This window comes from Paramormyrops kingsleyae, chromosome 9 (genome assembly GCF_048594095.1).
Source record: "Paramormyrops kingsleyae isolate MSU_618 chromosome 9, PKINGS_0.4, whole genome shotgun sequence".
In the NCBI taxonomy this organism is placed as follows: Eukaryota; Metazoa; Chordata; class Actinopteri; order Osteoglossiformes; family Mormyridae; genus Paramormyrops; species Paramormyrops kingsleyae.
In genome coordinates, this window is record NC_132805.1 from 24,127,305 (window position 1) to 24,143,605 (window position 16,301).

General features: G+C 47.1%; 1 protein-coding gene across 3 annotated transcripts in view; it reads right to left on the minus strand.

Moving 5' to 3' along the window:
* cadm4 (cell adhesion molecule 4) overlaps nt 1-16,301 on the minus strand; it is a 52,928-nt gene that overhangs the window by 11,610 nt on the left and 25,017 nt on the right. The window contains exons 1-2 of one of the 3 annotated variants that reach the window (XM_023833237.2): nt 5,805-6,614; nt 857-1,003 (exon numbers count right to left, since the gene is read on the minus strand). In XM_023833237.2, coding sequence (XP_023689005.1) covers nt 857-1,003; nt 5,805-5,880 — 223 coding nt within the window. In that variant the 5' untranslated portion in view covers nt 5,881-6,614. Of the gene's footprint in view, nt 1-856; nt 1,004-5,804; nt 6,615-16,301 lie in introns of those variants that run through there. The other 2 variants (XM_023833239.2, XM_023833238.2) reach the window with 2 other exon arrangements.

Genomic DNA, 16,301 nt, shown 5'->3' on the forward strand with positions numbered 1-16,301 from the left:
TCATTTTCTGACAGAAACTCAATGTGTATTGTGTGATAAAAATCCTCACATTTGCTTCATATCAGCTGCGTCAGCCTTGTTTAGATCCCCGTCTCTTTTTTTTTTTCCCACCAAGCCTCGCGGGTGTGAAACAGCTCGACGTCTGTTTAACATCGCTCATCACGATCCAGAGATTTGGAGGTCACGTATTCGCAAGCATGCGTGTGCACATGCATCTGCACGCGCCCACAATGCCACGGGCATCAGAAAAGCAGGGAAAATGCTCCCCCAACAGCGCCCTGACGAAATTCTGGATGGCATTCGCCACCAGACCTTGATGAAATGCCACAGCTTTCGTTGCACGTATTAGTTTTGTGTGGACAGTGCTACCAACATCAAAGGGGCACCATGTTAAAAAAACCTCAAAAGCCACGCTTTAGGATTCAGCTCCTTTTCGTGGTACTCTCTATAGCCCCAATACCCACCATCTATGGCTAATAAACAATCAGGTGTTATCACACTACTCAGGGGTCACTCCTACCTGTGGAACTAAGACAGGGAAGAATAACGATTATGTGTTGCTTCCGGCAACAGCAAAAGAGGGGAAAGCCCTCAAGACAAGTGGAGAACGGATTAATAGGTCGAAGCTGGCAAGGAGTGGCGCTTCCAGGAGTCCATCTCAGGCGTGTGGTGAAGAGTGTTCAAGCTTCTGCGGGAGGCTCTCTCCACGACCCTGACCCGCTGAGGCTCGGCTCAAAGGCCTGCCGGCACGTTTCACATTAGGATCTGTGGTGCCGGAATGGAGACTTGGCCCAATTCTGCCCCCCCCATGTCACCCCTTCCCCATCCATGGCACCCCGCCACCTGAGATGCTCACCCCTGGTTCCGTTGAAGAAGAGGGTTTGCCTGCGCGGGTTCTGGATGACCACGATGGAGCCGTCATAGTTCTGGAGTCGACAGGAAATCTCGGCTGTTCCTCCCTCCAGTACAGTCACGTTCTCAGCCTGCACCGCTTGGCATCGCACTAAGCAAGAGAAGGGGGAGAGGGGGCATGAGGAAAGGGAGAGAGGGATGGAGGGAAGCAGCAATTTAACTGCTTTTTTAAACACAAGCAGAAAGATTATATAAGAGAAAGCACAAGAAAATTGGAACGCTTTTGAAAACATTCTCTTCCCAGTCACCCACAGATAGTGTCACTTATCTATGACTAAAGCCCTTCCCCCTTATTTATTATATTTATGACACCCTTGCATATACCCCCCAATGTCTCTTGTATACATTGTGTATACTGTGTTTTTATATTGTTCTTATATCTTGTCCTGACACTTTCTTGCATCTTTGTGGTCTTTCCAGCTAATTTCGTTGCCCAGGCAGCTGTACAATGACAATAAAAAGTCTTGAAGTCTTGAAGTCACAGAAAATGAAAATGACACGTCCTTTTTCTGAGTATTGAAGAACATATTTGTGAAATTAAGTTGCCCTTCAATCACTGTGTATATCCCTGCACTGAGACATCGGGAAAGTGCCTCGCTTCAGAATTTTAAAATCAATTTTACCTCTGACTCCTCCCCAATATTTAGTGACGGAAAAGTTATTGCACTTGTTTCTTTTGGCCAACCTTCACGCAGAGCCTGGCTGCTTCAGCCCTCGCCTGCCATGGGGGCAGGGGGGAAACACTTGAGAAAATATAAATGTTTTACAAGGGTGATCACATCAAGAAGGATGGAGAAGCAGGGAGGTAGTGCCAGAGGAAAGGAGTGAAATGGTGGATATCTCTGGATTTTCCATTCAAATTATTCTTGATGCTATCACCATGATGGTGATGTAAGAGGAGCCCTACCACTTTGACTCTCCTGTCTCTAATGACCCGTCTTAGCTTCAGAAGAGTAGTTAGATCTTCTCATGCCTCCAGTGATCTTAGGACATGTTAAAATGAGATTGCTAGAGGATATCAACCCTTCTCCCGCTCTCTCTCATTCATAACATATCGCAGTCTAAAATACCAGTTATTTCTCTCGTGACTCACTCATTTACAGTTATGTTTATCGGCTGTTTACTGCTCCACTAGACATTTCTGGAAAAATAATTTAGATAACAAAGATACTTCATCGAATTAAAAATTAGATATTAGTGTTTCTCCCAAGAAATAAAAAAAAGACAGCTTTCAACTGTGAATTCTTCCAGTGGGGAGGACGACGGGAAGCGTGGTAGCTGAGAAAATGGAATAGTTCTTCAACCTGAACAGCGTTCTGAGCCGAGTCAGCGAGAGCCCTTGGACAGAGATGATGACCTGAATGTCCAAGAAAACAAACTCCACACCAAGAGCCAGAGGAAGATCGGCAGTTCATCACGGCAAAGGCTTCCAATCTAACCTCATTTAAATTTAATTCTGACTTTATTCAACTTGATACAATACCAAGTGTGTGAGGGCATGAACGGAGTGGGGATGGGGGGCTAATAAAATATTGACAGTCTGGATATTGAGCCATAATGAGAGAAGCAGGGGGAAAGTCGGGAAGGGACAGAGTAAATCCTTAAATCCCAGACAATTATTATCGTAATTGTGTCCATTATTAATCTTTTTCCTTTCGTCAATATTGTGATTCATATCTTAGGGAAGCGGCAATGTCCCCACCCTCCTAATTATTATTCTAATGACTTATTAGTCCCTGTATTAGCAGCCACTTTTGGTAGCTATTGTTTTAAAGACAGCCATTGTTTTAGCAATGCTATATCGAAAAAGCATAGGTATGGCCGTTGCTAATTACAGATAAATCAGCACCATTAAATACTGTAAAGCTGCAGAGTGATTCGGTCTGAGAGGTGAAAACAGGACTAACTGAGCAGCGGTTTAATCACTTCAGTAGCGCACAGCTGCCAGCCCTCCACACCAAGCGCACTGAGGCACACACAAAGCGGCAGTGGGTGGCATGACGCGCATCGGACGCCTACGCCTCCTGCCAGAGCGACTGGAGGCCCCCGACTGGCAGGAAGTCCCCACAATGCCGCTGCAGCTGGGCAAATGCGGGGTGGCTGCTCCACGATCAGAGCCGACATGTCGCCCCAACCCCTCATCGCCCGGCAATGGGCCACGCTGCAGTCACTCTGAGTAACTGCAGAAAACAAAAGACCTGCAGCATTTATCAGGCCCAGTCAAACAGAGCCTGAAATCAAATACACAACAAATACCTCAATATTTTAGTGGAGGAGGCCTTGCGATCAATAGGCAGCCATTGTATTGATGATAAATACATAAAACCTCTCAAATTAGCTGCAGTGCACCAAACCTCCAGCTGGGGGCAGTATATAGCTACAAAAATAATAATGATATTAATAATAATGGATTGCATGGAGCTCCTAAAACCAGGGCCTTATTTACGGGATATGACATCCCCGGCAATGGGTGATAATTCCAGATGCATAAATAAATAAACTACATGCATATACAAATAAATAAACAAGGCCATATCAACGCCATCTAATGGTCCTGCAGAAGTGGTGAGTTATGGTTAGCAGAGGGAGATGAGGTGGGGGGGGAGGGGAGCCAGGTGCACCGCAACTCCCAGGCGGTAGTAAATCGCAGGGGCTGCCATAGCGTGTGGGATTAGTGGCCTGAGTTACAGCCGGGAGACGATACCCTGAGGGGAGACTCAGACCCCAGTGCACATAAGCAGTCATGCGGCGACCGCCCGCTGATGATGCAGCAGCCATGCAGCGGCCTGCTGATAATGCAGCAGCCACGTGTCCGCTCCTGCTTTTTTGGGTACTCCGTTTATGTTTGTTTTTCTTCCATGTTTGTGTTTCCTCCATTCCCCTCTAGCCTTTTCTTGACGCACCCTTTCAGCTTTAGCTTTTTGTCCTTCCTCTTCTTCCTGTCCACTTTCACCTCAGCTTCCCCTCACTGCCCCCTTCCCTCACCCCTTCCCCTCTTTCCCCCTGTGAATTTGCTACTGCTCGCTCAACTTTTTCTCACCCTCTCCTTCTTTTCATAGATAAACAAGCGCGAGTTTTAACTTTAGGTCATTAGAAGCAGCTGGATTTGAAAATGGGTGGGACCTGTGACAATGCAATGATGTCCTCACTGAGAATTCTGCACCCCATTTTCACATCTAAAATTAATAGCCTCTCCCAGGAATCTTTCACATTGCCAATCGACTGCTATGAAAAATTCCAACTATAAATAAAAGATAATCTCCTGCAAACACAACGTTGTGCCCGTCTTTCGCATTACCTCATTCTGTCACCCCCTCCCCTTACCCTTCTGTCTGACATCTTTTTACTGTCATCATCTGTCTCCAGCTATTCCACCCTTTCCTACTTTTTCTACCTCTTTCCATCTTGCTCGCTCCATCCGTACTTTTATTAGCCTCGTGATTCCTCCCCACTCGCCTTCGTTTCTCTGATCTTATTTTCTCCCTCCTATACTCCTACACACTACCACTCCATGTTCTCTCCTCGTTAATCCTTCCCTCCATCCACACCCCCTCACTTTCAGCCTCCATCTCTGTCTCTCCCTCTGTCTTCTTTCTGTTCGGCTTCCCTCCTTCCTCCTGTCTCCTTGTGCTGATGAAGCTCTCCCTCCATTCTCCCGCTCTCGCTATCCGTTGCTGATCTCTGGCTGTTCTTGCTGTTCCCTTTGGTCTCTGCGATGCCCCTGTCTTCATCTCTCCATCTCTCTCTCTCTCTCTCCCCTTTGCCTGTTTATTTCCCTCAGTCAGTAAATGCGATTTGTTCTGCAGTTCAAGACTGCAGTATAATCACCCTATTTTTATCCGACGGAGAGGAGAGCAGCAGGGATGGGGAGACCCAGCAGCTCTGGGAGAGAAAGGACTAAAAGTTCCCCCAGTCCTGCCTCTCGCTGCAGCCCTCACCTCACATCACCACTTTACAATAATTGGTCCTCTCTAGTGGGTCTCATTTGCCTGGCTCCCATCATCTCTCTCCTCCACCCTCAGTCCTCCCCCCCCCCAGTTCTCTCTACTTAACTTCCATCATTACAGCCAAAAAGTCGCCCCCCTCTACCACCCCCTTGTTGAGCCAGGCCTTCCTCTCAGCCCTCCTCGTCACCGTGCCCCCTTTCCCCTGACCTTCACTGCATCCTCTGTGTTTTCCCATCAAAGTCATTCTGTCTCTCAGTTTCTCTCCACCCGCCCCAGGCCCGCTTTAAACCCCACGACTCTCGCTATCTCTGTTCTCCAATGCTAATCCAGGTTTTAGGCCTCCAGCAGACTGTGCCAGAGGTTACAGACAGACGTCTATCCCCAGTGCTGCATTACTGTCACATGCCACAATAGCCGATATTTACTCAGCAATTACACATCATCTGCCCCTCAGGGTCAATTTATAGCCAGAACACGGCATTAGACCTCAGAAACTTTAACCTGAGTAGCCCTCTAAATTTCCAATAAAAAAAAAAAATATTGGTAAAAATCACAATTATAGCTCTGAATACTGTTTACAGGGTCTTTGTTCTTTTCTAATGGTAAGCAATCAGTCGCTCCCTGCACACAACACACAAGGTGTCTGTTTCCAGGGCAGTACTCATACATTAGTATTGTAATTACTGGTCAAACTAATGCACGGAATGAGTGGTAATAGCATTATGACTAACAACAAAACCACAGCAATTAATCTCAGATAATCCTTTGCTCCTCAACCTGACACCCTTCCAACCCCACAGTCTGCTTCTCTTCTTTTTCTGTCTTTGGAGGTACATCAGTGCCTGTAGTCTTGTCCCTATCTTTCCGCTCCTCTCTCACCCTATCCATCCCTCTGTCTCTCCCTCTCTTTACTGAGCAATGAGGAGGAAAGGTGAATGGACTTACGGTCCAAGGAGAGCAAGACAGCGGCCCAAAGAGCCAGGGGAACACCCAGGAGGAAAGGTTGCAGACCGGGCCTCATTGTGTATTGAGTCTGGGCTGTGAATGCCCCCTCTGTACAGGCCAGGCGACAAGAGGAGCGTGTGCAGCCTTGGATGGAATCAGGAGCGTGGCTCTGCCTCCACAAAGCACCCTGTGCTGGGTGTCGCCGTTCCGTGCCGGGGCCGGCCTGCCTTAACGTCACACCTGCAGCCGGCTACACCCAGTGACAGGGAGCAGAAGTAGTTCCACAGATTCCACTTGCAGGCTGGATCGTGGCAAAGTGGATGGCCCTATTCCCACACAGCTGTCCGATCTATTAGGCTACAACCCGCCGGATTGTTGGTCGAATCTCTTGTTTTATGTCGCTACCATAATTATTGAAAAAAGCTTCCTGGAATGCTCACTGTTGTCCTGTCCAACAATGTCCTGCACTGCCTCAAACCATAACAGGCCACTCCTAGACCAATACAGAATCCATCACTGTGTCCGGAATCAAATCGATCCCATTTAGCTTTTTCTTTCTCCAACTGTCTTCCTTTCGCCGTGACTCCAGTCCCACTATTTGTCCCGCTTGACTGGAAAAACAGCAGCCCACATTGCCCCTGGACCAGGTCCTCTCTCGCTGTCCCTCCTGTGCTGATCTGTAATTCCGATTTTCTGCTCAGTTTAATGTGAATCCGTCTCTTCGCTCCGCCTTTATGTATGCCCAGCTTTCCTGTTTGTCCCACTCTGCCCGCATTGTTTGTGTAGGCTGTGGCACTGTAGATGGCATACTTAACATATTTGTTTTCTTTGCAAGGGTTGGGATGGGGAGGCAACAAGGGCAGCCATTGACAGACAGTCACACGCCCAGCGACTGCCTCTATCTATTTACTAAGGGAATATAGTTGTATCTGTTTGGCGAAGACTTTTGTTTGACCCTTTCACTTCAGATCACAAATCGGCCAGTCTTCTGCTTGCCACGGTAAGACACCGAGCTCATAGAGTTCTGGGAATCCTTTCTTATCATTTATGAGGATTTATGAGAAGTCCATTGAGAGTCCAGTGCTGACTGTGCCCCTGTGACTGAATGTGTGTATATGTGAGACCATATAAACATGTGTACACTATGTGCCTTTTTTAAACTGGGTGCATTGTGGGAACGGGGGGAGGTCACTGAGTTTGTTTGTACTGATTTGTTCCACCTACCCCCCATTCTTAATAATGTGCATTTGTTAGCAGACTCCTTTGCTACAGGTAACCTGAACTCAAACATGACTCGGGACCAGCGATCTCCCCGTCTCATCGATCCCGGGTTTGTTCACCTGTCTCTGCAAACCCAGCTCCATCAGCTATGCATGTTGCACCGGCGCCAATGAGCAGGCACGTAAATGCTGTCCTGTGTCACACATTCCCCCCCGCCGTGAATGCAGCATTTCCTCCATGCAGCTCTCTTCCGCTGCAGCTCTGTAATCTGTTTGCTGCTTTTGTCGAGCTACATTTATGAAAAAGGAGCCATGACTCCATCCGTCTTTCTCTCATTCCCAATTCGCACTGAAATCAGAATTTTAATGGGCTTCATTGGCACTACAATGGAATAAGTGTTGCCAAAGCACTTAAGGGGCTTAAGTTGGGCTGTGATGGAAATATTAAATATTATTACACCCCTTAAAAGGACCTTAGCTTGTTCAGGTGTGCCAGCAACGTCTTCAGCACATTTAATATCAAAGATGTCAGAATTATAAATACTCTTAAAACCATGAACATGGCTACAAGACATTCTGGACACCACGTGTGAGCTGTTCCTTAATCACTATCTCTGCATCAGTAGAAGTGATGGCATTTCAAATGCTAGATCTCATTGACTATTTATCAGAGATTAAAAATGTATTCCTCAATACAATTTTAGTATGAAAAGATATGGGATGGAGGAATAGTCTTGATGGTTCTGATAATGGAATTTCATCTGTCTCCTGTAAGATGATGAAGGCAGGCAAGTTAAAGTGTGTGGAGGAGTGCAGGGGCCCCTGCATGCACTGGAGTATTTTTGCCACATTTCAAATGAATGAACTGATCGTCATGCGCCTGGCCTAAGCTTATCCCAAAGCCACTCCCTCCCACATGCCACATCTTCCGTTTCCACATCCCCACTCATTTTCCTGGGGTTTGTTCGACCACGTCCTGTCAGCTGTACTCACTACTTTCCGGCCCTGCTGGAGTCCCCAAAACGTCGCAGCCCATCTAGCTCGAGCCTCTGTTCCTCCTAAACGAGCCTCCCGGGTCTGGCAGTGCGGCCCCATTAAGAGTCCTACCCCTCCTTCCAGAGCCCCACCCCTCATTTACTGTCATGGAGAAAAGTGGCTTAGATCCGCATACGTGTGCCGTGAATCGGGAAGAGCTCTGGGGACCTGTGGGCTAGCCGCCAGCACTGACCGTCAAACTGCAATGTCGTCTCCCGCCTGGGCCACATGGATGAGGAGTCAAATTTTAAAATGCCAATAAATTATTCAGTGGCTTTTCTTAGTTTTGAGCCTTCACCGTTATTCGTGTGATTATTCTGTTATTTTGCATACGCCATACGGTGACGATGAGTCCCCATCATAGACCTCATGTTTGTTTTCATGAAACAGGCTATATGCTGGCCTGCTGCATGTAAACACCGCCTGGCAGAGATGAATGACTCTTCCCTGTCATCCCCTCACTCCCGACGAGGCATTGCAGGTGTAGCTGCGGTTGGTGCTGCTGCCTGACTCATAGCCCAGCAGGTGCAGAGAACTGCCTGAGGGGGTCTTTTTTAGTGGCCTTCCCCTCCCTCCCATCTACAGGTTGAGCTCTGTTACTCTCTGTACCATCCTGTTCTGACCACAGGTACTTGCCAATCAGTCCAGCCTGCCTGCCTGCAGCACTCCAGCTTGCTGGCTGTTATGAAAGCCCCTGTCCATTCTTGTTTAGAATGACTTTAACAATCCATATGTATCGTGGCTATTTTCCCCTAATAATGGTGGAAACGATGACGAAAGGATCGATCATTAGGACAGTAACCATGATAACGCAGTGCCGAGTGCAGCATTGTGCTATTGTGTTCCGACAGCACACTGGCAAAAGCCTGGCCTTTTTTACGCCAATTCACTGACAGTTAACAATATGATTACTCTCTAAAATGACAATACAATCCTCCCTTTCTCTTTCGCTCAATAACCCTCCTTTCACAGGTTTTCAATCATCATCTTTCTTCCCCAGTAACCCCAAGCCGGTCTCTATACCTTGTGTTTTTGTCCTCAAATTGCTCACTCACTCACTCACTCACTCATTCACTCATTCACTCATTCACTCACTCTATTTTCAGTTCTCATTCTCCCGTGAGAGAGAGAGAGAGAAAAGTCACACACTCATCAGTTTCTGGGCCTGGCTCTTGACGAAGAGATTCGCAAGGAGAATATTAACGAAGTTCCATGGCCAATTAACACGTAGCTCACATAACCGTTTTTTCTTTTTTTAGCGTGAGCAATGCAACGGGCAAAGGAAGCGAGGGAGAAGAGAGTAGTGTTGCGCAGAGGGGTTAATGTGAAATCACAGAAATATAGAAGAGAGCAAGAGAGAGAGAGAGAGAGAGAGAAAACCTCGGAGACAGAGGGATGAGGAAGGTGAGAGAGAGAGATTAATGCAGCACAGTCAAACTGCTTGACTGGGCTCTACATGAGGCGTGCCATGCAGAAAAAGAGGGTTAATTCGATGGCGTCGCACACTGGTGCATGCACAGGAGCTGGACGCTGGCCTCAGAGACGGCCTGGAAGCCAGGGAGAGAGCCGGGGAGCCGCACACACGGCACGTACAATTTCACAGACCAAACATCATTATGCTTTAACTCACGCCGGCAGGAAAATGGGGAATGAGAGAAAATAAATGAGAATTAGAAGGTGGATTGAGCTGAAATAATTAGAAGGTCTACTTGTGGCATTCATTTTAAAATGCAAATCTGTTTAATTTTTCCCTGCTTCTCTTCCCTGCACCAATCCCCTACTATCCACCGCCCCCCACCCCGACTTCCCCGCTCTATTTTCCCTCCACTGTTTCTAAATTAACAGCGGTGCTAATATATTGCAGGTTTATCTGCCCAGTTATTACTGTCCAGCAGACAGCATGTGTGCGTGCGCATGATGGTTTACACGCGTATGGATTATAGGAATCACCACTGAGAAAGACAGCTGTCCTGATCTAATTACAATCTGTCACTGCATTATCTATTTTCTCATCTTTTTTCTGCCTCTCTAATTCTCTCATCCTTTTGTTAATTTCCAACTTACTGCCCCCCCTCCCCATCATGACCCACTGCCGCATTTTTTGCATTCACTTGACACACTGTTACCAGATCAGCTTTACTAGGATATTTACAAATTGTTCCTTGGCCAACAAATGCATCTGTACTTCACAACAGAACTGGATATTCAGGATTATCTAACTCGCTATTCAAAGAGGCTTCTTCAGTGTGGGTGGCACCATCGGTTCCCCTTAATTTTTTAAATAAAATGAGATTCTGTTAACAGCAGCCTATTACTAGAGATTACCCTTTTTTCCCCAGCCCTAGAGGAATACAATAGGCTCTTTTAGTTCGTTCTAGTGCCATTTTACAAGTAATTTTGTTGGTATTTGTCTTCCTTACATTCCTAGTCCACATTCCATCATTTTCTACCTATCATCTTTGCGACTGCCGACACACCTCCTAACTCTTAACCAACTGGAGATGTTGTTCTCTTGGAAGATTCCACAGTGATTGAAGACACGGGGGGAGAGACCTTTGAGCAGTAACATTTAATCTGTCCCCGCAACTCCACACAGATTCACGCTGGGCTCTGTCCCCTGTCTCCCTGGAGTCTCCATCTTCAGTGACTGCCTCAGGTGAACACTGAGCAATTTACTCCTTCCTGTTCCATCAGCCTCCCAACTGCCTTCCTATTCATTAGTATGGTGGAGTTGTCTGGCACAGACTGTGCAGCCAGGCAGGGTTCAGAGAAAGGACGGGAGGGGGGGTTAAAGATGGAGGGCACACCTCCGCTTACAATTTGCCAAGCGGAATGTCTAAAGAAGACTCCCTGCAGGAGATCCCCTGGTTATGAGAGGCCTGGTGGCCCCAGGCATGGCTTTTTTACTTGCATTTACGGGGTTTACGGGGACACCCCTTTGGGGTTATGTGCTCACAACCATTTACAGGGGTGGAACGGTGCTGAATTGACGAAGCACACAGAAAATAGGGTGTGGGGGGGGGGGGGTGGTGTTATTTTGTTGTACAGGACAGTTATTGTTCATTCACAACAAAGGAAAAAGAAGGCAGAACATAGGAGAGCTTGTGTCTGGCTGTGGATGGGGGTTCTATAACCACAGTGGGATAAATGTGTCACTAGATCAGTCTGTCAGTGCTGATGTTAGCCAGAGGCTAAAATTCCACATAATTCAGAGGCCAACGCGCATCATTTCTCTTTCCCAAATCCTCAATGTCCATTCTTTACATTCTTTGTCTGCCCACTCAGTCCATCCTTACATCTATCCATTTCTCAGCAGCCCGGTGGCTCCCTGCGCCGTCCATGCAGTCAGACGGCCCGTCTGCTCAGAGTCACGCCCTCTGTGGCGCCCCGCCCACCAAAACCTAAAAACACTTGGTCTGTTGTCCTCAGTTTGGCTGCTCCAGACAAAAGCCTTCTCTCACATCTTCCTATTGTCTCTTGCTTCCGCATCATTTTTCTGCTCAGTGGATAAAAGGAAGGGGATGCAATGGGAAGAGCGCCACTTGCTGTTAGTCAGTGGGCCCAATGTGGTGTAGTGCCTGATAGTTCAATGTAGAATTCTCCCCGAAACTGCTGATGAGGAATTCAGCCCCGTCACCACACTTACGCATCCGAACCTCCTGATTCCGTCCCCCTCCATTTCAGCTACATACCCCGATCTCTGGGAGCCCGCAGCCATCATCTGGCAGCATAGACAGCAATGTCCCACCCAGCAGTGGAGCCGTATAGATCAGCGGTTGAAAAAGGACCCGACCCCATGGTTTGCAGCAACAACCCGTGGCCAGGTTTGTGGTTACAGACATACTTAACACTACCGCCATCACGGCTGATCCCTGCTAGCACTCATATCAGGCCCTTGGTGGACGACCTCGTGGTAACAAATTAATAAAGTTAAAAGGGAGAAAACATGGGAACATGGGAGGACAGTGGCAAAAAGAGTCGGCGGCCATGTGCCAACTTGCCAAAAGGTTCTAGAAGCTTCCTCACTCGCTTTAGGGACAGGGGGGGCTTTTGATTCCGGGAAGCGAGTAATTATCCGCCCTGCTGGGGCTCTGCTCCGGCTTGGCACGTTCGGTCACTTCTCATCGTTTGCACTTTCAAATCCTAATTATTTTTCCAATTATGCATACACGGCTACCATAAGTGTACTGCGGAGTACAGATAATTTTAAATTTTTCAAATGAAACCGAAGTGCTCCTAAAATTGTCCAGCAAATGCCTTCCATGAATTTTGTCTAACTTCTACTCGGATGTGCAGGTAGATGGGGGTGGGGGGGGGGGTGCATGTTGGCCAGAATGGGCCTGGGGAGGACGGCAACAACGGCATATGCAAGCTTGTGTGCGACGCGGCGCTTGGATGGGGAAGAGAACATCTCTCGCTGTGAGCAATCTGTAGCCTGCACTCCTGCTCTTGCATCCCCCACCCCCTTAGCAGTCTGTAAAGCATGCCCTGGCTTGGCCCTCTCTCTTCCCCCAACCCGCTTTTTGCCCCCCTCCTCTCCTTCACTCCCCATCTCCACACACATACCCATTTTCAGGACCCCTTATCTCTCCCCTGCATTACCTCCCTCCCCTTGCTTTTTACCTGTCGCACTTCTTTCGTCTCTCTGCCTCGTCTTGCCTCTTTCGTCATCCGTTTACGGCCAAGATGGAAGTGGCAGTGCTGTCACTTCTCGGCTCTCAACCTTCATTCCGCCATTTGTCAGGTGCCGTCTCCCTATTTCATCTGTTTAATCTCATTTTCTCTCCTTTTAATAATTTCTTTTTGAGCTCCCCCCCTTACAAATATAGACCCCCAGCCTATCTTATTCTTTGTGAAGTCCCCTCCCCCGGTGCTTTTATGATTATTTGTTCCTATTCAGTCCCTTGTTTTCTTCCTACTAAATCCCTCCAGTACAGTCTTTTCCTTCGCTCTTTCTAGTATAAACAACCCCTTCTTCTCCCGCTACACCCCCCCCCCCCCCCCAGTTGACCTCTCTTTTTCCTAGTTGCTTACTTTACTGTCCAGTGTTCAAAACCCCCCATCTCAGTTGTGTTCCTGTGCTGCGCATCACTGGGGGTCGTCATGACAACGTCACCTTGACAACAAGCCCTCCTCCTAGGGTTCCACTTATTTGCATCTCATTTGCATGTTGTCACAGCGACCGGCGGCATTTGACTTTGACAGAAAAGGAGCTGGTATAACCCCCATTTTATTTCTCTCCACTTCATCCCTGTGATTTTTACATGACCCCAATGGCTTTCCATTTCTCTTCCTGTCACCTTCTCTATCCATTCCCCCATTTCCATCTGTGACTGTCCGTCTTCCACCCACTCTGCCCCTCCTCTCTTGACATATTTCTGAATGTTTGCACTAATTCATTTCATTTTTAAATTTTCCTGTGGTACTCCTCTCGGCCTGTACTTTTAAATTTCTTCCCAGTTTGTCCTTCCCATTGTTCTGACCTGCTGTCACTTTCCTCCCATCCACTAGCATCCTTGCTGTGTGCCAGGCTCAGACTCTCCTTTCTGTTTGTCCAGAAATAAAGGAATGTCTCTTCCAGTTTCACACACTTTTCCTCTCCTCTATCACTGCAAACACAGCTGCTGCTGTTACAATGGCCCCACCATAGGTAAACCCAGCAGAAGCACTAATTTGAATTCCTTCACCATAGCAGTATACCTGCCTTACAAGCATTATTCAAGGGGCTGTGAATTGAAACCTACATATTTGACATATTTTAAATTTCTGCCTCATTTTGGACCATATTCCTTTAGCAAACTGCAAAGGCTTTTCAGCAAGGATTCAGTTAAATACAACAAACAGGATTACCAGTTCTAATTCATCTTTTTTTCGAGTTGGGGCCTTCCTGTTTTATTATGCACTAAACTGAAAAGCAGTTTGCTAGTAGCATAAATGACATTAGAATAATTAAATACTGCTACCTATTGTTGCATAATCACAGTGTGCACATAAAAAGTAGTGTGTGTGTGTGTGTGTGTGTATTAGGTTTATATTGCATTGAAGGGACCAAATGTTCCCCACAATGTAATAAAAGTCTGTTTTTTTCACCATTTTTCAGGTCCCCACAAAGATCTGTGAATGCAATCAAAAAACTAAAAATGCCAAAAGTCTTGTATGTTGTTTGGTTACTTATGGTTAAGCTTAAGGCTGGGTAGGGGTTAAGGTCGTCATGTTGGGATTAGAGTTTTCCCCATATAAGTGAATTGGAGAGTCCCCACAAAGATATAATTACAAACCTGTGTGTGTGTGTGTGTGTGTGTGTGTGTTCGCAGTGTCCCTGTACGTGTTTGTGTGCGTGTGGGTCACTGTGTTTTTTTGAGGGTTATTGTGGTTGTCACAACAGAGCGTGCATTTTCCCTCTCCAGCACTCTTGTGTAACAATTCAATAGCCAAAAACGGCAAGACAGAGCGAGCTTTATGAAAATGGACAAACCATCTGTAAGAGATGGGGGAAAAGATGGGGGGAGGGCATTCTGATTCATTGATTTAAAATAGAGGAGTGAGCAGAGGGAGGAAAGGAGGAGAGGGTGAGAGAGAGGGAGGGAGAGAGAGAGATGAGCTCAAACACTGTGGCTACTATAAGACACAGAGACACACTGAAGGAGAGGGACTGTGTGTTGTGTGTCTGTGTGCACATGTGTGTGCACATGTGTGTGTCTGTGTCTGTGTGAGTATTTGTGTGTTTGCATGTGTGAGTGTGTGTGTGTGTGTGTGTGCTTGTGTGTGTGCATACGTGTCAGCGAGTGTGTGTGTGCACGTGAGCGCATGTGTGTAAGAGACAGAGATAGAGGGGGGGTTAAAAGAATGATTGACTAGAAGTGCTAAAGCCCCCCAAGGAAGAATAATGTTTATCACCACTTCTCTATTCACTGGTTCAATTTCATGCCTCTCTCTATCCTCCCTCTATCCTCTCTCTATCTTTTCATCATTTTCCCTGTTCTAGTTCTATCCTTCCCCCCGGCCGCACAGACTCCATCCAAATTGCCCCTCCTCATCTCTACTCGCAGCCTCCATACTCATTCTCCTCATCTCTTCTGCAGCCATCCCTCCATACTCATTCTCTTCATCTCTTCTGCAGCCATCCCTCCATACTCATTCTCCTCCATGTCTTCACACAGCAGTACTGTATACTTCTCCTACTCCACAGGCCAGTATTGTGGCCATGTGACCGGGCTACATTCTAAAGCAGCATCTTGGCAGCAATGCATCGACACATTCAGTTACATGTTCGCAAGACTGGGTCACCATTCTAGGATCTTGTGCGTTTATTTCCCTGGAATGATATGCCCATCCCTTAGTCTATCTTCCATAAGTGCTTATTCGATGCAGGGTCGCTGCAATCCCAGGAAGGCCAGGATGCGAGGCAGGAAGCACCAGGGTGGAGGCCCCTGTGCTAAAGTCATGGGCTTAGTCAAATGTTGCTGTAACGACCAGAAAAAAAACATTTGGGGGGCACAGACTAGTTTGTGCATAAGTCCCACCTTGATCACAAGATATACACAATGATGATTTAGAGACACCAATTAACCGAACTTCGCACACACACACGCACGTAAGGTTGTATTGCTACCAGCAATCCATTTTTCCAGCAATCCTCAGCTTCGATTCAGAGGCAGTTCCAGCCTCCCTTTTACTCTTTATACTTGGCCTCTTCTTCCAAAAATACACACACACCTATACAGTACACTCTTCCTTTCGTATCGACCTCTCATTTTCATTTTTCCTCCTCCCTGGCTCTCCTGCCCTCCCTCTGGACTCAATTATCGTTTCCCCTGGACACAAGCTAATTAGCTTAAAAACTTGGCCGAATAAATAAATAAGGGATTCAAATAAATAAATAAATGTAAATTTGTGAGGTGGTACATGGGGGAGGTGAGTGCAGTTAGTGGCAATCCCCACACTGCAGTGGTACATTTCTCTTCGGTTAGGGGTGCGGAGAGGCTCCGGTTACACCCGAGTACAGTGCAGATATTGTGCACGCACTGAGCCGCTGATGTATAATATCCTGGAGTATGTAGATCTGGAAGGACAGGTAAACGATCTGTGAGAACAAAATGCTTAGCGCTTTTCATTTAGAGCAAAGGTAGTACAGCCCTTGGAGAGGCGTTAGAGCGGCAAATATCAAACAAAGAGGGACGAAGAAAGTCACTTTGCTGCAGCAAAGGGGCAGCTTCACTGGCAGACAGTAGCCTGATGGTCC